This window comes from Drosophila pseudoobscura, chromosome X (genome assembly GCF_009870125.1).
Source record: "Drosophila pseudoobscura strain MV-25-SWS-2005 chromosome X, UCI_Dpse_MV25, whole genome shotgun sequence".
Taxonomy (NCBI): Eukaryota; Metazoa; Arthropoda; class Insecta; order Diptera; family Drosophilidae; genus Drosophila; species Drosophila pseudoobscura.
The window spans coordinates 60,021,556-60,049,479 of record NC_046683.1 but is presented as its reverse complement, the minus strand read 5'-3'; the positions used below and the strand labels follow the sequence as shown (position 1 = coordinate 60,049,479).

General features: G+C 44.1%; 1 protein-coding gene across 3 annotated transcripts in view; it reads left to right on the top strand.

Moving 5' to 3' along the window:
- Positions 1-3,822: 3,822 nt before the first annotated feature.
- The window catches only part of LOC4812742 (capon-like protein), a 45,609-nt gene continuing 21,507 nt past the window's right edge, over positions 3,823-27,924 (top strand). Inside the window, exons 1-2 of one of the 3 annotated variants that reach the window (XM_001353084.4) lie at positions 3,823-4,073; positions 9,156-9,758. In XM_001353084.4, coding sequence (XP_001353120.3) covers positions 9,657-9,758 — 102 coding nt within the window. In that variant the 5' untranslated portion in view covers positions 3,823-4,073; positions 9,156-9,656. Of the gene's footprint in view, positions 4,074-8,826; positions 8,937-9,155; positions 9,759-27,924 lie in introns of those variants that run through there. The other 2 variants (XM_015188690.2, XM_033382299.1) reach the window with 2 other exon arrangements.

The window sequence follows — 27,924 nt, the reverse complement described above, 5'->3', positions numbered from 1 at the left end:
GGCGCTAATTAGTGGAGGTTACAAATGATTTGGGGCCCCTTAAATGGTCTAATGGTCTTCGGATTGCTGGCAACTGAGAAACGGCAGCCATTAGCATAAAGTTTAACGACTTTTACTACTTAATGTACGTATTTAGAGTTTCAATTATATCTCAGAGAAATGCAGGAAAATAATAATAATGACCTACCAGAGGCATTTTCATCACTCGATGAACACTGCAAAACGATTTATGTCGAACTAGAATGCAGCTTAATGTCTTTCCTGAAAATATTACTACTTTGTAGATTGTTTCTAATTGTTTCTGCAAATAGTTTCCATGTTTTCCTGAAATTTGCATGCAAATATGCATATCCTTTTGACTCTATTAAGGATTAAGTCCTCTTTGCATTTGATTTATCTTCATTTCCATTTGTGGTGTGCTTGCCATGAAACTATATTGAATTTATTGATTGTCTGGGAAAATATTTATGAAAACTTGAGGCAGATATTCGTACGCGTGATAATAATTGCTCTCTCATGAATTTTGCATCATTTTTATGTGCACACCATTTAACCCCGATTGGCGGGGTAAGCCTCCCTCAACTATTCGAGAAGTTTGCCCGGCACTCACTCGAATTTTCCTAGCTGGAATTTTCCACATTTGCACTTCCATTTCCACTGTGGCTGCTGTTTCCGCTGCTTCTCTTTCAATTAAATAAGTTAAATGGGGGAAAAAGGAGAAAAGGATAAAAAAAAAGTTGAATGAGTCGAGTGCTTGAAGAGCGTGTCGCATTAATTTTCACGCGAGTGCATATTTGATTTTACTTTATTCATATTTCTGTACCTCGTTTCCCGTGTCCGTGTATTTGCATAAAGTCGTTCCAGGCTCCTGCTCCTTGGCGTTGACATGCATAAAATTGTAAGTGAACGCTTGCCGTTGCCAGGCATAATTTATGCCAGAGCCTCATGGGTTTTTTTTCTTTATTCCTTTGCTGCTGTGCTACATTGCGTATACGTAATGTACCATTAATTGTATTTATTTGCTTTGCTGATTGATTTCCCCTTCCCCACACTCCACACTCTGCTTACCGTTTCTAAAACATCCGTTTGAGGTAGACAATTTGGTTTATCAAAGTCATTTGGCTTCTGGCCCAGAGGCATACCCCCCCCGAACACGCCCTCATAAATTAACGCAGACTTAACGAAGCGTTAACACAAAAGAAGGAGGAAGCCCCGAAAAGCAGCTTGTCCTTCGTGCGACAATAAATTTATTGGTTTTATCCTGTTATATCCTTGCTTTCCTCCCTCCCCTAATGGAGCTTATCATGGCTGTTTCTGTTGCTGTGTCGTCTGTTCATCTCCGGTGAATATATGCAGTAAATTTTTATGTCAAATGAGTTTCAGTGGCTGTTCCTTCTTTCCCTGACAGCGGTAATATAATTTATGCATAAAATAATGAGGCTATAGGAGGTGCGTGCAGCGTGCATGTGAGTGAAAAGTTATTAATTGATTTGGCTTTAAAGCTGTTCCATCCAGCATCTCCATTGATCCAGTCATTGAGTGGGAAACTCGTTGAAAAGTTTGCATGGATAGGCATGAAAAAAAGGGAAAAGTTTTCCCTCCTTTTGCTGCCATTTGAAACCTGAAGCCTTAAGCATCCCTGCTCTGTTCGATAGGACCGCCTAAGTAGGGTTTTCTTAAGATTTTTCGACAATGTGTTAAGTGAAAATTGACACAGGCCAAAGGGGACAGCTTTCCATGATTGAACGCATTTTCAAAAGAGGCCTTAAGGACTCACACATGTTCGAGTATGTAAATATCTGTATCTGCGGTGCCTTTAAAGTTTTCCTGCCTGGGAAAAGTTTCACCATGTTAAGCTGTGAAATTGTACGCCATTTTGTGGACGCCATTTTGAGTTTTGCGCTTTTTTAATTAAAAAGTGGCCATTCGGCGGGCGGAAGGAAGGGTAAGGAGAACTGGCGACAGCCATTTGAACTTGTTCCTTGCCTCTTTTCATTTTCATTTTCATTTCCAATCCCTAGTTCCTCTGTGTTGCCACTGTTGCAGAAACTTTAGACAAAAAGTAATTAAAATACGGCAAATATTTGCAGTCCGTTCGAATGCAGTTGTTCTCTGGACAGCCACCGATTCAGGCCAATTCTGCAAGTAATGCCAAGGACCACGGGCCGTGACCGTGTCCCGTATAGCCGTATCTAATACGGAAAACTGAGCACACTTTCCGTTCATTTGTGAGCGTTCCGTGTCGCTTGCCTGGTAATCAGGCCGCATCCGTATCCTTTGCGAGTTTGCGCCTTTTTGTCATCCTTTTTGCGGTCTCGACTTGTCGTTGGCTTTAGCTACCGCCATCCTACTACTGATCCTACTCCTGTTCTAGCTCCAGCTCCCATTCCCCTATCCATTCCCGCTGTTTCCTTTCATATGATTGCGGCTTTTGCATATTTCCCATGAATACAATTTGCACACACTCACCGCAAGTCGGGTCTGAATTATGCGTGGATATTCGCAGCTCTGCGGAGTATGTTGTCAGGGGCTGCCTCTCGCCTGACCCCAAACCTCGCCCCCATCCTGGCATCATAACATCCTAACTCACGTTGTGGCAGTCTACACCAAACTCGGTTACTTTTGGTATGTGCAGAATTTAGTTGTCAACCTTGATTCCGGCCAATATATTGAGTCGCATTGAAAATAAATGTATGTCTGCCAGATGTTTGTTTGCGAAAGGTATGGGCAGAATTTGAAGGAATGCGAAAGAATTTTTGATGAAGGGCTTACTAAACCATAGATGGGATGTGAAAATTCGCTTTGCAATTGATCATTTGGGCTTTGGATAGGTTTTTTTGTTTTTAGCAAATCATTGAAATATTATAAGTAATCCCTGAACTTGAAAAAAGTATTTAAAAATCTCACAAAACTCCAGAAATACAACAACTTAGGCATGTTAGGCTACATATTTTTGACCATGTATACCCTGTTGTACGAGTACCGTAGGCAGTAGCCCCCTGTAGCATCTTTAGCAAACTTAAAGAGAGATCCCCAAGACTCTGGGGCTTCCACACGGAAACCAAAACAGAGAAACATTGCGAAATCGCATTGAGGCTCCCATCGGACACCCCAACCACCCCCCGCACTAGAAGGCAAGCGGCGAGCACGTGTATTTGCCGCAAGCTGATTGGCCAACGGCTTTCGCTTTTCGTTTCCGCAGAGAGCCAGAATCACCGACGACGACAACAGGCAGCGAGCATAAGAGAGCCAAACAGGGTACGTCAGTAGAAGGTGAGGTATTCCCTTTACCTATCCCTGCCTTTGATTGCATTTTCCACCGATCCTTTGGAACACTTCAATATTTCTGCCATTTTAAGATATGACAATCCTCTCAAATTAACTTCGTGGATATTTTAGCTGTCTTTTATGCATGTTTTTACACTTGAAATTACTAACTTAAGTTACTTACGTAACTTAGAAAAACTTAATTTTTGCCAAATACGTATATAATATATTTTATGTGTGTGTATTTTTCACAGTTTTACGTTTTGTCAGGATATTTTACTTCCAATCAAAATATTTATTTTATTATTTCTGTTATTTACTATTTAATATTATTATGATAGTTAGTATTTTCCACATGACTGTATGCTTTAAGTTTTTTCGAAAAGGGAGCAAGAGACAAAGAGAGCAAATGACCCTAAAAGAGAGCGGGCAAACCTCACTCTTAGTTCAAATACACCATGGAAACAAACAGGTTTTCCAAGCGCCGGAGAGGAACTCCCCACAGCGAGAATGAACACCCTGTATGCTGGCATAGCATTCGGGCTGCTGCTTGCTTGGGCACTCTTGGCGCTGCCGAGCCACAGTCAGTTTTGGGTGGTTCGGCGTTCATCGTGGTTGTTCGACACAGGCCTATACGACTTTTACGCATCGTCCGCTCAGTTTTGGCGTCGCACTGAAAAACGAAATTCTGTTTCTGTTTCTGTTTCTTGCATACCGGTTGCTTCACACGTTCGTTCGATTCTTGTTGAATATTGACTGAAAAGCGGTTCTAAAGCAGTGGAATATCGGTTTCCAGAGGAATACAAGTAATTTTCCATTTAATATTTTTTTTTATTAGTCAAATCATGCAGGGCCCTGTGCCCCCCCATCCAAAAATATTGGTTCTTATTGGTTTGCGTCAGATGCATTCTGAAAAACGGGTTTTACGGCATTTTCCATCTGCATTCGACTTGGGCTGTCTCTCGGTCTGTCTGGGTTTTGTTCGTGACGAAAGTGAAGTTCTCTCCGCGATCATAATCTAAGCATTTCCGTTACGGCAACAATTTGTAGGATATGCAAATAAAGAACGTAAAGCAGAACTGGCGAAAATTTACTTAATATTCATACAGAATATAGCCAAAAAAAAAAAAACTACCAAAGCCGAAAAAAAAAACCAAAAGCCAAACATAGCAACAAGTCGGCGCCAGTTGGTCAACTCTCTCAGAGCCCCCAAAAACCAAACCAAGTTGTTGAGGCACGGAAAAAAGCGTCGTCTTCATCGGCGTCCGTTTCCAAGAATTGGCAGTTAATTTTTGAAATCACCTCCAGCCGACAAAAAACTCCAGAGAAGAAAAAGAACCGAACGAAAGCCGTAGGTGTTACACCTGTGTCTGTGTGTGTGCATTTTTGTTTGCGTGAGAGAGTGATAACTGTGAAACTATATACCCGATGAGCAGCTCGAAGCCATCTTTGTGACATTCGAGAACTGTTCGAACGCATAGAAATGGAAAGTTTTGCGCATTATGAAAGCATTGCAGAATAAGAAAAAAAAAAGAAGAAAATATTTTGCAGATCGCAGCTAAAAAACTGATTACGCGACGCGTTCTAGATACATTCTGGCTGCAGTGCAGATCTCTAGATCTAGATAGATCTACACTCTACATACGATATATACGTATATGTGTGTGTGTGTTTTTTTTGTCTGTGTTTTTGAGTTGAATGTGTGCCAAAAAAGATACGAAAAATTGGAAAACCGAAATGAAAACTACCGCCGCCATAGGCGTGTTTATTATTTTTATAAATTATTGCACAACAAAAACAAGAAAATGTATTGTTTGATTCACCCGAAGCTTTTATATGATATTCTGGTGAAATGCATCTGAAAGATACACAGTGCCACCGAAGCAGCAGGCACAACGCATAATCAACGATGAATTTCAGGGCAATGACAAAATTGCTGCTAACTTTAGTTTCGCTTCGTTTCTCACTCTCTGCCTCCTCTGTCTCTTCGATTGATCAATTATTTCTGTTGTCTTGTGGATAAAGATACAGAAAACTCTGGGGAAAAGTCCACCAGCAAAGAACTTTCAAGGTTAGTGCCTGTTCCTCTGGCTGGATTATGGATTATGGATTATAGATTATAGAGCTTAGTCTAATGATCCCCAGTGACTGGCTGCCCGGCCAAACAAACAAACAAACACAGAGACAAATGATGGCCGAGAATGTTGGAAAATATTTCCCGAAAAAAGTACAAATCAACGCTGCTTCAGCCCTCTCTCACTTTGGTTTGGCAATCGTTTCTTTTGCCCAATAGATTTATGTTGTATCTGAATGTTGTTGAGGTGCGTTCTATGGGTCAGAGGAGAGAGAACGGGAACGCGAAGAGGAGCGGAGAGGAGACGGAGGCGGAGGCTGAGTGGCCGCCCCGCTGCTATTTATATCACACATACGCGGGGCTGGCTCCTCGCACCAAATGTATCTTATAGATACAGGCAAAAAGTTTTGCATCGTACCCAGCCAGGCAGCCGGGCAGCCAGGCAGCCAGGCAGCCAGTCGTCTTCTTTCCTCTCCTTTACTCTCCGCATCTTCCTCTCCCTCGTTTCTGGATGTTGCTGTCGGAATATCTGTCTGGGGCTGTCTGCTCCATAAATATATGGCCACGACAATGGCGAGACACAGAACTCAGAATGTGATGACGATCGCGGATTGCGGATCGGGACAAAGCAGAGATGTTCTTCACTCTCTTGGCTCTCATCTAAGGCAGTAGCATGTTGCCTTTCTCGGCAGTTAATTTTCTTCGAAATCGAAAACAAGATTGATGCCTTGGCCATGCCACAACCGGACCCCCAGATCGGGTCTGTGTTCATATCGGAAGAAGGAGGAGCAGCCACAGGAGACAACGCAGCTGGTCTGTCTTTTTAGCCATGTTTTCTTCGCTTGGTATTTGTTTAATTGCTGCTGTGTATCTGTTTATTAGGCAGTTGGCTAAAAAAACAATGCGCGAAATATACTATCCATGCAGATATTTTTCCTTTCAAGTTTTCCCGCCTGGTTTTCCAAAAAGTGCGCAGCATATTTTCGAATAAAATATCAGCCCGCGGCGACCAGTTTCGTTTTTCTTTCTTCGTTTTCAGTGTGTCCCCCCAGTAACTTGCATAATCTGACACTGCAACAACAACTGCAACAGAAACAGCTTGCGGCAAGTGCAGCTTCGTCGAAGGCTGTGGCTGCGGCTGCGCAGTAAATATTTTCAGTTTCAGGCATGACAAAAGCTCCGAAGCGATTCGCTTGATTCGCTGCTACGTAATTGCCAAGTACAAAACTTGAAAAACTGCAAAGAAAAAAAAGATGCAAGAAGCAAATGACTGTCAAGCAGGGATACCGACTCACTAGATACCCTGGAAGAACAATGGCAGCCCTGACACTTCAGATGATGTATAGAAATATTGGTGGGAGATGACCAAACGCTATAGGAGTGATTTTTGCATGGAAGGAGAAGGGCATGGCGGGACCAAGTCATACATAATACACAATTTCTATAGCATGTACAATATTTACTTCTCCTCTTTGGAAACACAAGCACAACATGTATGGTACCCTGCCATATTGCTGGGTATCATAAAATTGCAGCTGATATTGCAGTTGGGCTTTGTTTTGTGGCCATCTCTCTCTTGCTCAGCCATCCAAGGAGGGATACTTATGCCCCTCTCTGTCCAACTCTTTTTCTCATTCTGTCCCTCTTCTTCTCCTCCTCTCTGTCTTTGTCTTTCTTTGTGCATGCAAGAACCGGAAAGGAAGTGAGCGTGTAAGTTACCAAGACTTTGACTTCGACTTCGACTTGGGCTCGCGCCTCGACTCGGCAGTGGAGTCGAGCCCATGGAAACCGGTTCTCATCTCTTGTGTTTGAATGCTTGGAAGCACGTCGTCGTCGTCGTCGTCAGCCTCGCGAGTCATTCACTTGCAGGGCGATACGGGTTTCTAAATGTTGTTGTTGTTGTTGCTGCTGCTGCGCAGTCGCTGTTGCAGTTGCAGTTGCAGTGGCCTGCCGTTGATAGTGCGGGCGAAAGAACAAAACGGAATCAAGAGAACACTGCTCGAAGCAGAAGAACAAGGCGGAGAGCGCAATGCGAAACCGATAGTTTGTTCGTAAACTAGAAGATAGAAGAATCCGAAAAGAGTCATGCGTAGAGTCGTGGTGGAGGGGGTTCCCCCCCCTCCAGCTAGGGCTGGGGCTGGGGGTTCCAGGGTGGGTGTTAAGTGCAATGCAATGCACTGCTGCTGCTCTGTGCTCTCTGTGTTTCTCTCTTTTTCCTTTGGCTGGCTAGATGGGTCTTTGTACAACGCATGTGCAGCCTGCTTTGGAGTTACTTGAACCTTATTGTTCATATATGTATGTATGTGTGTGTAGTTTCGTGCCACAAAATGGCGTCGATACTAGAGCTAGTACCTTATGCAGCTACCAGTATGGTTGATATATGGCTGTGGGCGAAGCCAGGCACATTGAACTCTGCACAATGTTTCTCTGCTGGCGAAAAATAGGAACAAGACGAAGGAAATAGGGCTTGGAAAGAAGCCAGGGGTATTCTTAGGGATATAAGGGCTCCATTCTATGGAGTCCAGACTACATCTATTATCGACTTTGAGAGTTGTTTTTACTTTACTCAACACAAAGGTGTGCGTGCATTCCATACACCCATTTATCTATTCAGAAGCGACTATTAGAATAACTTTCAAAGGTCAAGCGCCCCAAATCCCCATGTGAATGCGGGCCCGACCTTAAACCAAAGCTGATTTATGTCGCTCCCCGAAAAGTGTCAACTGCTGCTGTTGCTGCTGCCCCAGCCTCAACCCAATGCCCTCCATTCGGAGGCGGCATCAGCTCGTGGCAATTTGAACTCAATCGACACCCAAATTGATAACTTAATGCGAGACAGAGAGAAACAATCAGCGAAGAAAGAGTGGGGGGCCTTTTAAAAAGTTGACTCCGGCATATTTATTCATTGGAGACCGGGAACCAGAGACCAGCCACCAGCCACCAGGCACCAGGCAATCCGAGGAGACGCCACAAAAGCCAAAAAGGAGGCAGATAAACAAACGAAGCAACAACTAAAGGCGGCTGTTTTGGTTGTTGCTGTTGCGCTTTGGCTGCCTTGTCATTTACACGCGTAAACGTCCATGACCCTCTGGCCTGGCTTTGAACTGACTTCAGACTTCAGAGGAAGCCTCAGAGGCTGCAAACAAAGAAGCGCAAGATAGACACATAAAAAGATGGAGATAAACAGCCAAAGAGAGAGAGAGAAAGATATTGGCAACGAGAGAGAGGCGGGCGATACTAAGCAGCTGTTTATTTTAAGTTTCGGTTTTCGGTAGACTTAATCACCAGACAGAGTACAGTGAAAGCTCAGTAGCTATATTTGTCCCAAAGAACGAGAGCTATCCCCTATAAAAGCTACTGAAATCCTCTTCTGTTAAACGTAAATCGACAATTGATATTAATTAAAGTGCAGACATTTGCTCGACAAAAACAATTGCCACAAACAAATAAAATTAAGAATTCAATAAGCAACCAGCGACACGAGTGGGTAGGTTTTCGAATTCCACCAACCCATACATATGCATATACTCGTACATATATTGATACCTTTGATCAGCGAGGTGTCATCGCACCAAGAGCTTGTCTAGTCGAAAAGGTGAGTCAATCGAAGTTCGTGATTAGTATTGCGGCTACCAAGAAATTCAAAAGCTGACTCAAAATCATCGACTTAATGACTCACTTTAATAGATAGATCGATAGACGGCGTTTGATTACAAAATATACGTATCCACAAAGCTCAAACTCAGGCTCCTCCAGTGCCTTTCTATTTTTCTAATCTATTAAGGCATTATATTTCTCTCTTCTCTACTTGCAGATACGCCGCACCGCACCGCACCGCACCGAACTCTAAATTGGCAGTGGATGTGAATGGGGCAGATTTCATAATAAAACGCAAGAGAAAAGAGCCTAAAGAATCCGCTGGTCCAACTGACGCTATTCAATTTGCTGAGCATCGGGAACCGCAAGCTCATAAATTGGGATTAAGCAACAGCTTGGGGAGAGCTTGGGGAGAGCGTGGGGAGAGCGTGGAGAGGGAGAACCTCAGAAACATAGAAAATCAATCACAGAGCGAGCGCTCGTCGCCCCCCCAGCAATTTGCATGAGCCAAAGCAAAGGCATTATCCAGCATCAGCAGCAGCAGCAGCAGCAGCAGAATCAGAAACCTCAGATACAGCCGCAACATCAGCCAAAGCGTCGACCAAGTGGCGTTTTGTGGCAATTGCGCCATCAGCTGCACAAGCGTAGCACGAGGAAGATGAAAACCATCTCATGATACTACAAGTGGTCCGAATCGGTGCTATTGAACTATTTGAGAATGCCATCGACACCGTACGATTTGGTGCAGGACGATCAGGATCTGCGTGTGCCCCTTCATGCAGAGCAAGCCTTCTTCCATGGCATCACATTTCAGGCAAAGGTAAGTCCCATGTATATTTCCATTTTCCGAAGCGATTTTTCGGGGAACTGTCGAGACAAGTGTTTGTGCTTTATCTTTATGACCATCTTTGAAGCGTTTTTTTTTAATGGTTTCTCTGAAATTTTAATGGATTTCCATGACTAAGAAGTCTAAAAGTATCAATAAATATTTTAAATATTTGCCCGGGGCGATGAAATTAGTCAAAACTGATTTAGAACTTAGTCTGGAGTATCTGCCGCTTCTATTTCTTACGAGATTTTGAATTAAGCCATAACATTTTCCTTATTTTCCGCAAACCTAAGTTGTCACTGTCAATGAGCCTTTAAGCCGCCTTTCAAATAGTAATCTCTTAGTTTCTGCTACCATTAAAACAGAATGACTTAGAAGATTCGCTGTCAATTAAGATTAACAACACATAAATGAGATGTGTTTATTTAGTGTTAAAGACTTTTCTGCTTTGATCACTTCGGAGAAATTTCATTACACACGCAGGTTTTGGAATCTTCTTTAATAAAAGGCCAAAAACTCCTCCTAAAATATTTCTTCATATAAACTGGAATTTCTGCTGCATTAATCATTGATGGTATGCATCTCTAATGAAATACTCATTGACACAACCACGAGCATTTCATAATATTGTGTAAATTCTCACAGAATAAACCTCTCTTTATTCTATCTCCATTTAATTAAGCTTCATTTTGTTCGATTTTATTTGTGGTGCCTGGGCGAATAAACTATTCTAAATAATTTTTAAATGCAATTAAATATTTCTGACATGTGTTGGAGCGGCTTCATAACCATTTGTGCAGTTGTTGGCTGTTGCGGTTGTTGCTCTTGTGTGGATTGTGTTGCAATTGTGCTATCTATATACCCTTGAAGAGGGTATTTTGATATTGCTAGGATGTTTTCAATGCCGAGAAGGAAGCATCTGCGACCCCAAAGGCATACTTCTTTATTATTTTTAATGCAGTATCAAAAACACCATAATATCATTTTAGGATAGAAAGGGCATATGTGAGGGTATATAAAGGTTCGGTCTTTGAAGCCACAGCGTTTCTCTCTTGCTGCTGGTGTTGTTTTTGTTGCTGCTGCTGCGGTTGACGGAAGCAGCAAATAAAGAGTTTTCCACGTTAACAGTCGGTGGGCAAGCAAAGAGTTAGTCAACTGTCACAACTCTCAACTCTCATGAAGTTTTGTTGTTGTTCTTTATGTTGCTACAGATACTGATGCACAGACACACACACACACACACAGTCTGGAAAATTGTAAACAAATGTTTCATTTCCATACGAGTGTCCGTGTGTGTGTGGTGTGTATCGTGTTCAATTATTCAGCATCGTATTTTGAGCATTTGTTTAGTTTTATGTACGTTGTTTCTCTGACGTTGTTGTTTCGGTTTCGGCTTCTGTTTATTATTTTTGTTCAATGTGTGGAAATTGTTTGCGTGCCAGACTCTGGTCACTGTTGATGTTGTTGCTGCTGCTGCTGTTGCTGTTGTTATATCTTCTGTTCTTTTGATTTCGATTTTGATTTGATCAATTACATGCGGTTGACCAAAATTTCAATTAGTTTTACCTGAAAGATTGATGAGCTGTGGCCATATGCAAGAGGCAGCAGGCAACAGGCAACTGGCAACAGGCAAAGAAAAACCAGTGTTTGTGGCAAGTTCATGACTGCCGCTTGGGCATTGACTTTGCCCCTTTTACATGCTCAATTTTGTATGCAAATGATTCGAACATTAGTCGCATCATTCTCACGTACAAGTGAGTGTCTCTGGATACATTGTCTCTCTAGCATTTTGCATACTGGATTTCTTTGTGTGGCAAGGCATTGCACTTGCCATTGGAGTTGCTGCTGCTGCTGCAACTGCAATTAAATTCACTCAATTCTGTGTGCCAAATTGCAGAGGGAAACCAATCGCTGGGGTTTGCAGAGCTTGAAGAGGCTTTTCTTTTATTTTCTTTCCTTTAAGTTTTCTCTCCGCTGCACTCCACCATGCACGTGCTGTAGTTTTTCTCCACCCCCATTCAAAACTTCAATGTTATTTGCATATTTCCATAAACAAAACAGCAAAAAGTAAACGAACAAAAATCTTAACACTGGGAGTCGAAGCCGCGGATACCCTTTTTATAGGCTCTGTGACAATAGACACATATAGAATATGAGGCAAACAATCCCTACCCTCTATAAGAGTATACGAAACTTTTGCACTTTGTTATGCTTTTGTATTTTTTTTTTCGCTTTGTTTGTGCTTTTGCTTCAGCTGCAGCTTTATCGTCTGCTTGGGTGTATATTTGTTTTTGGTTTGCTTTTGGCTGGGTCTCACTTTTGGCCGAAAAGAAACACAACGGTGGGTACCGTTACCTACCGATGCTGCTGCCGCCGCTGCAGCTGATGCTATATGGTTGGCTTGGCCTAACCCAAATACGAAAGCGAATATTTGTACCAGTATGAGTATGAGGAGCAGCAGCAGGGACTGCTTCGTTTTTTTGTGCTTTGTCAGCGTCCCTCCGCCCCTATCTGAATCATCTGACAGGTCGGGACGGGAGAGTGTCCAGAAATTTGGGAATTATGAGTCACTGGTTCTTCGATTGGGGGCTCTTCATTTCCGAGAGTGTGTGCTCTGGTGGCCCACTAAGGCCTGACTCTGGATGGGCTTCATTCCATCTCTCGGATCTCGTAATCCTCCCGCTCTGCCTTCTTAGATTAATTGAATTTCACGCTTTGATTTCGCGAATTGCCTTGCCAACTGGCACTTGCCTCCTGCCTCCTGCCACTGCCACCGCCTCTGGGCCCTGACGCATAAATCTTTCAAAAGGTGTATAACTTATTCGCTCACGCACGATGCCAGGCGCCGACGATTTTTTCTCACACTTTTTTCGTTGGCTTTTTTTTGGTATATTTCTGTTTTGTTTCGCGCGCGGAAACACTGCGTATGCTTAACGCGGGAGCTAAGTCCCTGATTTCGTTTCGCTATTCGAGGCGGCTTGCGGGAGCTCTAGCAGCTCTATCAAATATTTATACGATTGCATCCGATTCAAGTCGATTTATTTTGGCTTAACAACTTCCGACTTCCGACTGGTGTTTGGGGAATTTATGGTCTCAGCGTTCATCAATTATTTCAAAGAAATGAAGAATTTCCCCTCTACCTAAATTTCGGGTTAAATTTGATACTTGTTCCACGCAAGTTTCGTTCTGTGGAAAACTTTATTCATAGGAAGGGTTCCTATTTATTTCCTATTTGGCTTAATTTCCAATCAAATATCAATTTACGTTCTTTACCTCAAAATTATTTTAATCCCATGTTGATTATCATTTCTCTTCCAAACCGCTGCTGCTGACTTTTCAGTTTACAATATTATTTCCATCTTGTCTGTTTTATTTATGAGAAATTATTTATTTTTGGCTCGAGCACTGCTTCACGCTCGGGGTAAAATTAATTATTATTTACAAAATAATATTAATTAAGGCGAAGGTGAAGCGCATGTGTTCCAATTTTCCACGCACAGAGAACAAGAATATCGAGATGAAAAATAAAGAAAATGCGGCCCGCACATAAAAATATTAAAAAACAAATAAAAACGGAGACGGCCACATGCCTTGGGTCCACGTGCTACGCATGTGTGTGTGTGCTGCTGATGTTGCTTCTGCTTCTGCTGTGTGTGCCTTGTATTTTCCTCTTGTGTTTACCCCATTTTCCATTTCGCAAAAATTATGAATGTGGTTCATGCGGCGTATACGCAATATATTCGAGAGCCCTATGCCGTTTCCTTGTGCTTTCCTCGGGCATTGTGTTTATCTAAGGAGGAGGCCGGCGGTGACGACGGCACATGCAGACATCGTTTTGTTTCAGGACCTACTCGTATATCAATTTCAATTATCTGGCATTTCCTTTGGAGCTTTTGGCCGGCGCAGGAGGAGGAGCAGCAGCATTTCAAAAGCATTTTGCCATATATAAATTATTGGCAAACGACAAAGGCAGACAAAAAGGACAACGCCTTCGAGAGGAGAGTGGCCTGGCCCCAAAAAGGATTATGCGGCCTGCAATTTAACTTGGGTTCATGGTCCTCGTCTTCGTTCTCGTCCTGGATCCAGGTTCCTGGTTTGTCTGTGAGTGTAAGTGTGCTTCTGGTCCTGGCTTTTATCAGCCGCAACTGACACCAGCAGGCGGCGGCTGCCTGCCACAGAAAGAGCCCCGCACCAGTAGCAGAATCAAACGATGGGCGTGAAAAATGAGTCATAAAATGCAAATAAAAAGTCAAGAGTCCTCAAGTCTTTGCCTCATGCTGTTCTGTTGTCTGTTTCCGCTGTACAGCCTAAAGAGTCTCTCTTAAAGAGTATTCTTTTTGGGGATAAAATATGTTTCGGTTGCCCATGTTTGGTTGTTCTTAAAGTTCAATTTGCTCGTTAATTTTTCGGTAAGCATACAAAAAATCTACGGATAGATTGAGCCTCGTGTGCCGATTCGTCTGGTTTACATGGGATAATTACACACGCCTCACTGCCGCCTGGCTGGCCTTTATGACCCACAATTTGTTCTGGACAATGCACGGATCATCATTCTGATGGTAGACTTGTACTTTTGGCAGTGGTCCGATGGGAAGCCGATGCCGATGCCGCCGCCCGCTTTCCATATTTGATTCAATATAAAGTACAATCAATTTTTAATGTTATGGCAACAGGCTCTCTCCGTTCCGTTCCGTTCCGTTTCTTCTCATCGGACTCACCCTTGGCCTTTGGCTCTTTCTGCTTTCCATCGATTTGTGGCTGGCTTTCAATCCAATAATAAAATTTGCAATATTTCCAGTTACTTGGAAGTGTAATAAAAATAATGGAAAATGGGTTTTTGCTTTGCCCCAATTGAATCCTCCTCTGTGTGCTGGGGGAGGGTTCATGGTATCTTTCATATTCATTGCAAATTATCAGCTAAATGCTTTTATGGCCTACTTCCGGTTCAAAGTTCAGCACTCCTTCCACTACTCCACTCGAGGATATTCGGTTTATGAGTGTGCGGAAATGGCTTCCATTTGGCAGACATGATTGACTCGAGGTCTTCATCGGATTCCCCACTATTGAGATGCTTACGCTCTGAGGTAACTAATTTTTCCAACTCACGATTGCTCCTTCATCTCTGCAGTTCATTTTGATTATTACAGATTCATTCCGCTTATTTCCGTGCTGATTGGTTGGTCTGGCTAATCGATTTTTCTGATTTCTATTGCCTCGGCTTCTTTGGTTCTTGGTTCTTTCCACTCTGTGGCTGTGGCAGCGCTCCCTCCTTGAACCAATACCAATGTTTGCTCGGCACTCCAATAGCTCCAATAGCTAACAGAGATATTCCACCAGCCCATCTTCACTCCAAAGATGAAGTGACTCCACCCAGACCTCATCTACCGACATAATTCCTGGCTCTATTCGCGTTTAATGTGTGTCAAGTGCGACATTAATGCTGGTCGTCAGGGATTAAGTGGCCATTACTTGGCCAGGGCTTATGGACTTTGGTTTTGGCTTCCTTTTGGCGGCTATCTGCTCTCTGCCATACTTATATCTGGCATTCGCCAGCTCATTGATGATTCATTCTGTTCGAATGGTGCTGAGATCAGTGAGGCATTAATGTGGCACATGCTCTGTGCTCCACTCTCAACACTGCTCATTTATTATCTATTACACAATTTGCTGTTGCAAATTGGTTCGTATTTCGCAATTACACCTGGCGCAGCTGCCGCAAACGAGTTTCCCCCCTTGATCAATGGGCAATGAGTCAGGCGGCAGGCAGCAGGCAAGAGGCAGGCGCGCAGGCTCACGAGACCGCAGTACCACTGCCACTCTCACCTCACCCAAACTCACCCACTCCCTTCTTCCTGACCAAAATGGGAAACGCACGCAAATGTGTGTGCAACGTTTGTGGGTGCCTAGCGAAGCGCTCAATTGCGGAAGTTGCATGCGCCAGCTGCTGTGGCACGCTCTCGACGAAGCAGCTTCTAGGCACACAGACCCGACCCTTTCCCAGGCCACTGTCGATGCTCGCTGACAGCTGTCCACTGTCCACGGTCCGCCTGACTGGGTTTGGCCATAACCAAAAACAAAAACAGAAACAGCAATTGCTTCAACGGGAACGAACGCTTTGTACCCTTTACGCCACTAAAAGAAAGATAGCTGCCACGCTTCTTATGGCAAAACCTACGGAAATGGAAGGACCGACAGAGGAATTGCTGCAGATGTCAGGGCCCATGTACATTGCAAACATCATATCAAAATGAAAATACACACCCTGCCGACATATTAAACAAAAAAACAAATAACAAATGAACCAGCACAGCCCAAAAATATCTGTTTTTTTTTTAATGACAAGAGTCGACGCTGCGATCTGTGATCATTTTTTCCAGCCAATTTTCCCATTGGAAACAAATCGAAAAAGGGTTCGCAAAAAAACTCGTTAACTGCCGCTGTGCTCACGTTTCGTTCCGTTCATTGGCGAGAGAGGGGGGCTGCTGCTGGGAAAAGCGACTGCAAAGAAAAAAGATGGAAAAATTATCTGTGCAGCAGCATCAAAAGCGCCGGGAGCCCGTCTAATCAGTGACAGCCCTGGATGGGAGCCACCGAAAAAAGAAAAACCGAGAAAAAACGATGCAATTGAATTCATTTTCCTATGCAATCTTTCACAGTTTTCCCCGGGCTTTGACTTTTCCTTATCTCTGCCAGTCGACTGTCGTCGGCTAGTGCAGCAGTAACTGGTGCTGCCACAGCTACTGGCTGTCGTTTGCTGTCAAGTGCAATTATGTGCCACCATTCACAGCGACCTTTGACATTGCTGCCAGAGAGAATAGACACACAAAGCGACTGGTGACAGGGCAGAGATAGTACTCCGTAGAATCCGCATGGATAGAAAGAGAGATCAATGGTGGATTCAGAGAAGGGTCTCTCTTCAAATAAGCTTTTTCTTTTTAATAATTGGTTAATGGCAGAAAAAGAGCAAACGGCAGGGCCAGAACATGTTTAATTGGCCACCACTTAAGTGACGTCATTGTGGGATATACATATATACACCACATATAAATACATATAAACACTTACCTTTTAATATACATATATGCTTGGTGGTATCTTATTTTTATATTCTTGGCCCAACATTTGGTTGTTGTGATGGCTTTTGCTCTGAAATTAATTTGTAGCCGAAAACACAATCAAAGAACCAACAAAACGAAAAAGAAATTGTTTGAGCAGCCGCGTGGGCGTGACCTTAACCTTCGGCGTGGACATCGCCGAGGGGGGCGGCGGTGGCACGCGGAAGAGTGTCTATACCTTAATGAAAATCTGTGCTGATGATTGTACCCGTCCGTCCATTGTTTAGACATTAATTAAACACTTTGACTGACGGCCGCAGCTTCCGCTCAGGGATTGTGGTCCATCGAATCAATTGACATTCTGGGAAGGAACTTTTCACCTGACGCTCCCGCCGACCGCCCGCTTTTCAATTAAATTTATTCGCCCCCATTGAGCTTTCCGCACTACGTGAGTCTTGGCCAAATGGCAAGTAATTTGCATTTTTGGCCAGGTCGAGGCCCACTCCCAGGCCCAAACCCAGGACGGGGCCGCATGTGAAGTTAAAAGTTATTGGCCCATAAATAACGCTCTGCCAAATTCTAAACAAACATTTCCTCGACACTCTGTCGAATGGGAAAGTTTTCCCCGCCACTTGATGCTGAGTTCGGCTTTTGCTGCTGGCGTCTCCTTCTCCTCATCTGTTCATGGGTGGAAAATTAGCATAAAAACATTCGGTGGGGGGGCGCAGCATTCTGGCATTTTTAGCGTTCGCCGCCTGCCAATCGTAAAATGTTAGAAATCGCACATACGCCGCATTGTGATACCATAAATGGTCCAATTTTCATGGTCCGCCTTCCGCTTATTGTGCCGCCAAACTTTTCACTAACCACAGAGCACACCAAGCCCCACAATCTACTAGATAGGGGGGGAGGGTGGTGGGAACGGAATGGAACGGGTAGGCGTACGGGGCAAATTGCTTAATTGAAAGCCAAGCCAAATTAATAATTGCCCGCGATTGGCGGCTAATTGTTGCTAAATAGGAAAAAGGCGTGCGACCAACGCCGCGTATACGCAATGTTTGCGTATTCCACTCTGCTCCTTGACCTTTCTCGGCGGCAAGCGGAGAGTGTGCGCGTGCTGAAAGCTTTTCCAATTAGCCACCAATTCATTTGCATTTTCATTGAAAATTATTTTCCCCAAAAATACTTAAAGATTTCTTCGGTTTTTGTGTGGAAAATCTTTAAAGATTTCTATGATTTTGCCGAAAAAAAATCTAAGATTTCCTAGCATTTTCATTCCCGTTGGAGACTGCAAAATTACAAGCCATAAATAAGGCCCGAAACTACAGCTGCAGCTTTTGGTGATCCCAAGAAAATATACAGAGCGTAAAGCAAAACGTATCCTGTCAGAGAATGTTTGTCCTTGTTCTGGGCGCGCTCAATTAAATTTCCAAATTGCCAGAATTTATGCCATGGATTTTTCTTTGAATTTTAATTAAAATATGTACATTCTGTCGGCTGTCGCTTAAAGTTGGCAAACTTTTTGAGGCCCAAAGCGAAAGCCCGCCTCATAATTGGCTGGTAATGTGGGTGAGCAGGGCGCACTCCTAGAAGGATAGCTGAGATGAGGGTACTTCACTAAAGATTAGGCAAACATGGGAGGAGAGAGGAGAAACCTCTCTAACCCATCCTGACCAGAACAAACAGTTGGTACTGCTGTTCTGTTCTGTTGTGTTGTTTTGTTGTGTTTTGTCTGTGGAAAATTAAAATTGTGACTTTGGCACTTGTTGGCCCTGGCCCTGGCCCTGGCCCTGGCCTGGCTCTGGCCCGGTCCTGGCTACTCTTCTGAGGCACTCTCATTTTTAATGAGCTAACCGAAAGCCTAGGGACTCGGGACTGGCTTTGCCGTTTTTCCCTTTTGGCTATCTGGCAGCTGGGATCTTCTTCTTGTTGGCCAAGGGACCACCACTTCATTCCGCTTGGGCCTTTGTCATTAGTTTGTCAAGCTGTCGCTTTGGTCTATTTTTGTGTGGGGCTGCACTTTGCTAGACCCGATTATCTTTGCTTTATTTGTCTCTGTCTTTGTGTCCCCCCCCCATATCTCTCTTGCTGTATAATGAGTGGGGGCGAGAGGAGGCAACAGCTTGCCGAAAATAAAAGGACATCTGTTCCGCCTCTATTTCAGCTTCCGTCGGATGCTTTTCTTTGTGGGGCGTTTAATTATTCAAATTTATTTGCCGGCACAATGTGTGTGCTCGAGCCTTGACATATTAATAGAAGACAATGGCAGCAGCAGCATCCTTCGTACTGCGTATGAGTGGGCGTGTCAGCAGCTGGCTTTAATGAAAACCGCAGTGGAAGTTTTTAATGAGTTTCGATTCCTCGCACCGCCGACGACAGAAGGGAGAAGAGCGAGCGTCTAGCCTCCCCTCAGCTGCGCCTCTCGTTTATTAATTAAGTTTGCTTAACCGAGCTTTTTCCTTTGGAAAACACCCATGCCCAACCCAACCCATGCCCAAGTCCGAGCCCCCTGTCGCTGCCTAAGGAGAGGCCAAGCTAGGTCCAGGACCCAGGTCCTTTCCCTCTGATCTTTGCCAAGACAAATACGGGAAAAATCGAACAGTAATCCTTCTTTCTGGAGTGGAGTTCCCTCTACCTAGATGAAAACTTTTGCCGAACGTTGGGCAAACTTTGCACGTGGCTTTAATTGCTTTTGCTCCGTCTGGTTTCTGTTATCTGTTATCTGTCCCGGTACCAGTGCCAGTGCCTGGGGCAAAGGTTTTTCCCTTTGATTAAAATTACTTTTGATTAGTTAAATGAGTTGAGTGCGGCTGAGTAGATGCTGAGGGTGGCGTCTCGGGGGCAGTCTAGAACCGAAGGTTCAAGAAATGGCAAATAGAAATGGAAAATGTGTCGGTAATTCAGCTGCAGCCTATAAAAATGCCAGTCACACACAGTCAAAGCTCTCAAAAAGGATTTCTGCAGGCCAAGTTTTTCGCCAAGCGCCTTGGAAACTGTCCAAAGTCCTTAGAAATGCTCCTTGGAAACGTGTCAAGTGCATTGCAGTGTGGCAGGCACTTGAGAGTAAGGCAAAAGGCCAAAGACCAAAGACCAAACATCGAATAGTTGGAGAACATTTGTCTGCCACATGCTTGACATCCGGGGCGGAAGTAGTTGCCGCACATTGCTTCTCCAAACTCATAAATCTTTCTCCCACCTTCCTTGCACCTTTAATGTGTGGCATATCGAAATATTCAGGAGAAGATCGAGTATATTTTCGCTCTTTGCGCAACATCCGAGTGTCGTTATAAACAAATGACAACCGAAAACTATCGATGGGGGAAGGACGGCGGGGGCGTGGATATCGTGTCAGCAGTCGCTCAATGGCACACCATACATACACCATACATCTGTACAATAAATAAATTATAAACGTTCAGAGAGCATGGATCCATTTGCTACTAAATCATAGAAATATTCTATCTTTTTTGGCAACCAAAACTATGCCACAGAAAAGTCTTTGAATTTCAACGGATAAAAATAAAGCAAAAAGGCGGCAAAATCCATGGACAGTGTTTGAAATGCCATGAGAATGTTGTGAAAGAGATTATGTATTCCGGGTGGGCCAGACCCATCAAAACGGTAGCGGAATACCGAAAATGCGGGCCTGACATGGTATTCATTTTAGCCCATCATGCGAGAGAAAAGGCGAAAGATATTCCGGGATAGAGAGAGAGAGAGAGAAACGAAACCATTGAAATGTTTGAGATATTTCAATGAAGCTGAATGGGTTCCCTGTATTCTCTGAAATTTTGTGTGTTTGTCTTTTTTTTTATAACTTTTCATTGAAGCAGCAAATGTCTCCTTCCATCACTTAACTTTCCATTTATCTTGGACAGAAATTCAATTTACAAACTGCGCTGACAACCATTATCTAATTAAGAGCTCCATCTTTCGAAAATGTCTCTGCCGGATGGAGCCATTTCATCGGTGCACATTTCGGGCTTTTTCTATTTCCCCAACGAACGACATTTTCCCAGCCATTAAGATAAATGTCAGTTTTTGGCGAAAAATGTTAAGCAACATTTTAATCAATTTTGTCAATTAAAAGAATGGACAGACAGGCAGAGAAGAGCAGAGCAGAGCTGATCAGAGTGGAGCAGAGTGGAGCAGAGAAGGAATGAGAACGTTTTTCCCGTAGGTTGACGACAAATTGAATTACAAAATTGGCAAAATGAAGCGTTGCTGGCTTTTCACTGCCACTCACAGACAATTTATCTTATGTTACAGAACAATTGAGTTAGAGCAAAAACATCGATGCCGTGTGGCAGGGGCAGCGGCAGTGGCAGCAGCTGGGGCACAGAGAATACTCGTACATTTTATTGAATGCATTTTGTGGGATGAATCATGGCATTCCATCTTGGTATGTTTCATAAATAATTAATGAGCCTCCCGCCCGCCGTCAGAGGGGCAATCGAATGCACATTCAGGCACTCAACAATGCCAAACATTCAGCGAATAGCAAATAAATATAGTATCGCATCGACAAGTATTAATAGAAAATCGCTACCGACACCTTGACATTGACTTTTCTCACGAACAGCAACAATTGTGGCAGTGTGTCCTTATTGGTCGCCATACGCCATACACGTTGCGTGATACGGCGGCCAACAGTCAACAAAAAGCGGAGCGGTGAAAAAGTGGCCCCCAATCCCATTCCCATTCCCAAATCCAAATTGCTTCAAACTTTTTTGTGCCTTGCAGTCGCGAAAGTCGAGCGCTGCTTTGCTCGCAGTTGCAGTTGCAACAGTCGCAAATTGCTATATAATGTGCGTGTCCTCGTTTCGAGTTCGTTTCGTTTCGTTTCGTTTTTTTGTACGCCATTTCGCTGGTGATTTTCACCGGGAAAGTATCATTAACAGATCGCTGCAGGGAAGCACACACAATACGTATCTTTGAAGCATTTTCCTCTACGTGGTAGCCATTGAGAGTAGGGTATACTCGTACTGTGGCAATTGTCGACTCGTTTGTGGTCCTAGAAATTGTACAATCTAGAAGTCTGAAAGAGCAAACGGAACCGCATGTGGTTCTGCCTGAATAAGGAAAGTTTCATTTAACTGTTGCCTGAATATAACGGGTACTCCATAGTCGGATAATCGGAAGAAACCGTTAAGAGTTGTCTCTTTGTTTATTTCGTTTTTCCCGCTTTCCTTAATGTGTGACAGTTTTTTTTTTTTGGATAGCCACACCCTTTTTCCCTGCTTCATAACTCCCATGTTGCGTGTCACTAGGCAATGTTCCCCTCCCGAACCAAAAAAAAAAAGAAAATAAAGAATATTATTCATTTTATCATTTCTTTTACGACCCCGAAACATTTCCGTTGAGGCCACGCGTCAGGCATATTGATTTTTGGATACATTTTTCTGTACTATTAGTAGAATTAACTTTTCGAAATGTGGCGGAAAATTTTGTGATATACCCACGAAAACTAAATGTAATTTTACTTATTTTTTACCGTACCACCAAAAACTTTCCCAAAGAAAAATGATTTCTTCACGCCATTGGGTCCGAACTTTGATGGAAAATAAAAGAGCCCGCACAGATACAGACAGAGACACCGACACAGACAGAAATACAGACAGGGACAGGGACCCTGCGTCCTGCCTTCACATGTCAGCAGCTGTCAAATCTGAGAAAATGCTGCACATTCGTCTTACGAGCTGCAACTTTTGTCCAATTCCAAGTTTGGGGCATGTGCAGGCCATTTGTCATTTGTGCCACAAAACTCAAACTTGACTTTCTTTCATCGCAAAATTAATTGCACGAGGCTTGTGAGGCTTTAAAATGGCAAATTGCATTCCATTGAGATTGCAGCATGCACACACGTGCAGCAAATAATGCTCATACGCAACGGTATCGCGGCTGCCACTTAACATATTCAAAGGGGTGCTGGCCGAAGGGGGCGAGGGAGCTAGGGGTGTAATCTGCTAGTGTGAGGTGTTCACATTACGTTAACAAGCACGTGTCCTGTTCCTAGGTGCTTGTGAGTATGTGTGTGTGTGTAATCTGGGCCTGGCATAGAAGCCAGATGCCAGAAGAGGATGCTCCAGAGGATCTAAGCTGCATTGTCTGGCCTGCCTGCATAAATTCACTTGAACATGCATTTATGCGCTTCGCATGGCCTGGCCAAGAGTGGTAGTGGCCTGCCTGGCTTTCCTGGCTTTTCCCTGACATTTTTGTTGCCCCAGTTAGCCTTAGTAATTATATTTACTCTGCTAATGGGAAATGGGAAAGGCGAATGCATGACAGAGCTCTGTTGCTGTGGCTGTGGCTGTAGCTGAAGCTGATACTGCTGCTGCTTTTGTTCTAGTTAGGCAATTGACGCTTCTGTACGGAGAACAATAACGAAACTGGATCCGAATCGGAGCTCTGAGTGTGCTATCATTTTGGCATCGTTTGTTGAAATTAGTTTTGCACTTGCTGCTGCTGTGAATGGCCTGGAATTGAATATAATTACGGTTCGGTTCGGTTTGGCAAAGCTGTCTGGAATGGCATGAAATTACTTCATAGCAGAAGATTCTCCTCTATTTTCGCTCGGCGGATGCAGTCATTTGGGAGGCTGATCCACAGATTGTCCGGGTTCGAGTCTCTGGATTTCACTCACTCCCCTGCCGAGAGGCGAGAGGCGGGCTAAAGTGAAATGCTGGGAGAGACATAGAGATGGAGAGAAACAGAAAGCGAACATGGAGACACATGGCCATCAAATCAAAGCTCGCAGCAGCAGCATCGATATGGTCATGGATTCGAGTAGGATGGGATGACGGTGGGGTGGACAAAAGTCAGTTGCAGTTGCAGGCCAAGATGCACGCACATTGGACATGGCCATGTTCCATGTTCCCCGGCTTAGACCAACATTTGGCGCTGGCTTTGATGGTTTTTACTCCGTCTAGCTCTGTCTCCTCTGTTTGTCTGTTCTTGAACATCAATGGCTGTTGACCAGGCCAGGCCAGGCCATGCCAGACCAGACCAGACTTGACCAGGCCTTGCCTTGCCTTCTGCTTCTGGCTGGCTGCTTGTTTTTCCTACTTTTTCATTAAGCACTCGCCGCGAAACACTCTCAGCGCCTTGCCTGCGTCCTCTTGGCCATCATTGGCATTGACCATTGCCGTGTTGGCCGTCTGGCAATTTATGGCATTGCAATTTCTGCCTTATATGTGCGTGCGTCGGGCATTTGCAATTTTAACGCTTTAAAGTCGCATCAGAAGCAGCCAGAGATTTCTCTGTCAACACGAAGCCAATAATGTTTCAACTAATTTGCATATCGTCTCCCGCTCCCCCTCCTTCTCTGCCTGTTCCCCCGCGCCACAGCGATCAGTGTAATATTTGTGTTAAGTTTTGGCTGGAGCAAAACCGCTAACCTAATTAAGGAGAGTTCATTAGCCCATAAACCAGTAATGGAAGCCGCCGCCTGGCAACCCAGCAGGTGGCAAAACAAAAAGCCACCAAGGGCCTAAGCAACAGCTGAATGCCTGCACCCCCAAAAGATCCCTGAAGCCACCCCCAAAAGCCACAGGACTCGTTACAAAGGCAGCCGCAGGCCCCCACATTCATCCCCATTCCCCCTTCTACAGCATTCTACAAATTGTGTGACCAGGCAGAGAAAAATCCATTGAAATTTTCGATAATTTGAGGCATCAATCGTTTAAGCCCATTTAGCACTTGTCTGTGAAACGTACACCCGCCAAAAAGAAGACACGACAACCGAAATTCGAACGATAATAACATTGTTAAATTGTTGTATAAAAATTAGCGGTCAGCCAAAAACACGCACAATAGAAGGGGAGAGAGAAGAGAGAGACGAAGAGCACACATAACGCTGATTGAATTATTAAAGCCGCTAATTAAATGCTTCCGCTCGTTTAGATTCTGTGACGCATTACTCATACGCCCCACGCTCCGCGGCACTCCCCTGCGTGCGTGTGTGGGGCACGCAATTTATTTATTTTAATTTCTTTTCGCACTTTGACTCTCCGCTCTTCTTGGCCCCATCTCTGGGAAGAATGAGGGCCGTAATTGCAGTGGTTGTTGCTGATATCTAAATAATCGTCTTGTGCTAAATTAGACGCCACTTGCTACCGAAACAGAGACTGCCCCGAAAGAGGCCTTTATTGTTCTCCTTCGTTTTGTTTTTTTTTTTTTTTGTTTTTTGGGGATTGGTTTTTGTTGGCCTGTTCTTTCATTACTTTGGTCCATTGTTTGCTTAAGTACTTCCAATTGATTTTCTGCTTTGTTATTATTGTTCAACTTGTACACGCTTTGTCGCCCTCCGTCCGAACCCTAGTACACACTGCACACAGTGTACACCCTGTACTCAGTGAGAACCGGAGAACCGGGGAGCCGGAGACCCGGAGACCCGAGCCGGTAATTCAGGCACACCATTGTTTATGGCTTAAGGCCATGGGGTGGGTGGTGGGTGGTGGTAGGTTCCTATTGGGGGGTGGTTTTGGTAACTTGTTTATTGATTTTACCTTTGACTGGAGAACTTTACCGGTATTGTGTGGTTCCTGTCCAGCCATGAAACGAACTCCGAATCAAATAAATCTCTTAAAGTTTTTCAAGGGGGAAAACTTTACCACATTCCACGCTGAAGCTTGAGCAGCAATGCCGTATAGAGATATCTTCTTGAGATAGATATGCCTTCATGCCTCATTCGATTTTCAATTACATGTGGCATACAAGGCATATCCATTGTCTCCACACACACACACACACATCCATCAGAGACCCGCTGCGACCTCGACAGCGGACAGAAATATGTAGTATATAGAAAACCCATGATGCTGCAGCTGCATTTGCATAATGCATTTTCATTCCGAATCGCTTTTGTCTAAACAGAATCGAAAGAAAACCGAAATTTCTGTCCAAGACCAAGGAATATATATGGGTCAACGCTGGACAGCAGCCAAAAGAAACTTTTACTTTTTCCCGCATCGAACTCTGGAACTGTGTGCAGCCCTGTGCAGCCCAGAGGGCTAATAAAACTTGACACTCCACAATTGAGTGGGGAGATTCTGTGGGCAGGGCCGGGCTGGGCAGGGCAGGGGGGGTTAATGAAGTGTGGCCTAGACTCTCGCAGCGAAAGTCGTAACAAAGAACAAACAAAGAATGCAACTATCTACCCTTCCCCCTTTTTTATCTGTCAGATAATTGCTTATCGTGGGGCAAGAGTTTTTTCTTTGCTTTTCCATTTCTTTCGACGCGGCTTGCGAGTAAAGTCGTTTATTATTAGCTTAGAGCTTTACGGGTTTTTATGTGTGAAGCGCATAAAGCGCAAAGCATAATTTGTATGAATTTTTAATGTACTCGTACCTTTTCCATCGAGCTCATCGGGTCTGACAGTCTGTCCTCTGTCTTCTGTCTTCTGTCGCCGGAAACGACGTACTATTACCACCACTCAGGTCTGGGGGCTAGGCATTGATAGGATGAGTAATGTGCCCGCTGTCTTCAATAAAACGCTTTGGCATGGACTAATCAAAGTGAAGATACTCACGTCAGGCTTATGCAAATACTTATGCCTCGAAAGAAAGCAATCTGAGAATTGTGTGCAGGTCTCTGGCTTTTATTACCTGTCTGGGGGCTCCAGCTCCAGCTCCAGCTACCAGGCAACTCCCAGCGCTATCACACATGCACTTTTATGGCCAACTGGAGAGGATGAGCACAAAATGAAAGAAAAACTGTGTGTTTTGGTTTGTCAAAGCTTGGAATACCCTTGCAGTGGAATATTTTTGAGGGCTTACATTTGATCACTCTTATGACAGATCTTCATATAGTAATACGATAGCTGCGATCGGTTTGAATTCTGTGAATGAATGAGGACTAAGTACAAATGTTTTTACTCGTTATAACGGAAAATCCTGTGTACTCTTCAAGCTTCTGTGAGGGTATACAAGCTCCTATATCCCCTGACTTCTGGACATGCCATTGGCACCTTCTGAGCTGGCTCTCTTTGCTGCTGTTTAGCACGGGGGAAATTCAGTTGTTGATTTAACTTGCACTTAACTTGTTGCCGCGAGTGTTGGTGCAAAGAAAGCATTTCATTTCACGCCACTTAGGCGGCCTGACTCTGCACTTTAGCACTGGCTGATACTAGGAGCATTTCTAACCCAAAAACCCCTGCCCGACATGATTTATTTCGCTGGACCAACGCAAACTCATTTGTTTGCAGTTGGCATCTGAGCCGCGAAATGTTAGCTTGCGGCCACGAGTTGTACGAGTTGTACAAGTAGTTTCGCTGTAAATTACCATAGTTGAGATATAATAGGGAGGTGATTTTCATTTGCATTTGCATTTCGGTGGAAGACTGCAATTCGAGGAAGAGAATCATTTAACTGGAGGAGTAAAGTTTCAGTTTGTTTCTCTTTATGCCCATCCTCTGGTTGGCTTGTTTGTTTGTTGGTTTGCCAAACTGTTGATTTTCAGTTTAAAGTTTTCAATGGCTGCCTTTTTTGTGCCTTGCTGGTGCGGTCAACCTTTGATTTGGGTTGGGTTCGGGTTCGGGCTCGGGCTCGGTCTTGGTCTCTCAGTTGGCCTGCGGCCTTGGCCACTTACAGCTCGTCAAATAATTGTTTTAAATTAAGCACAAGCCAAATGCCCAAAGTTATGCATAGCACAGAAAAACGCCAGAACACAGAAGATGTGCGGAGCGAAATGGAGAGAGGAGAAAAGTTTTGCACGCCATCTCATTAAGTTGCCTCCTGGTTGTGGATGAGGCTAATGAAATGGCAGTAGGAAGGAGCAGGGACTGGGCCAAAGGAAGTTCAGTTACGCAACAACAATGGACGCAATGGGAAGACAGGAAGTTGGCAAGGAAGGAAGGAAGGACAAGACAGCACAAAACTAAAACTCGAGATGAAAGCAAAACAAAAGGAAACTGGGAAGCAGAACAAGACCGAGCTGCTTGCTGATTATCTGCGGCGGTTTCTAGAGGAGGTGTTCTGTGGGAAGACTCTAGAAGAGGCTTCTGGGGGGAGGGGGAGGTTTCTCTGAGAGCTTTCTTCGGTGCTTTCTGGGGGAGTTCTCGGAGGTAGGTGGCAATGGAATTAACATTATTAGCGGAAACTCTT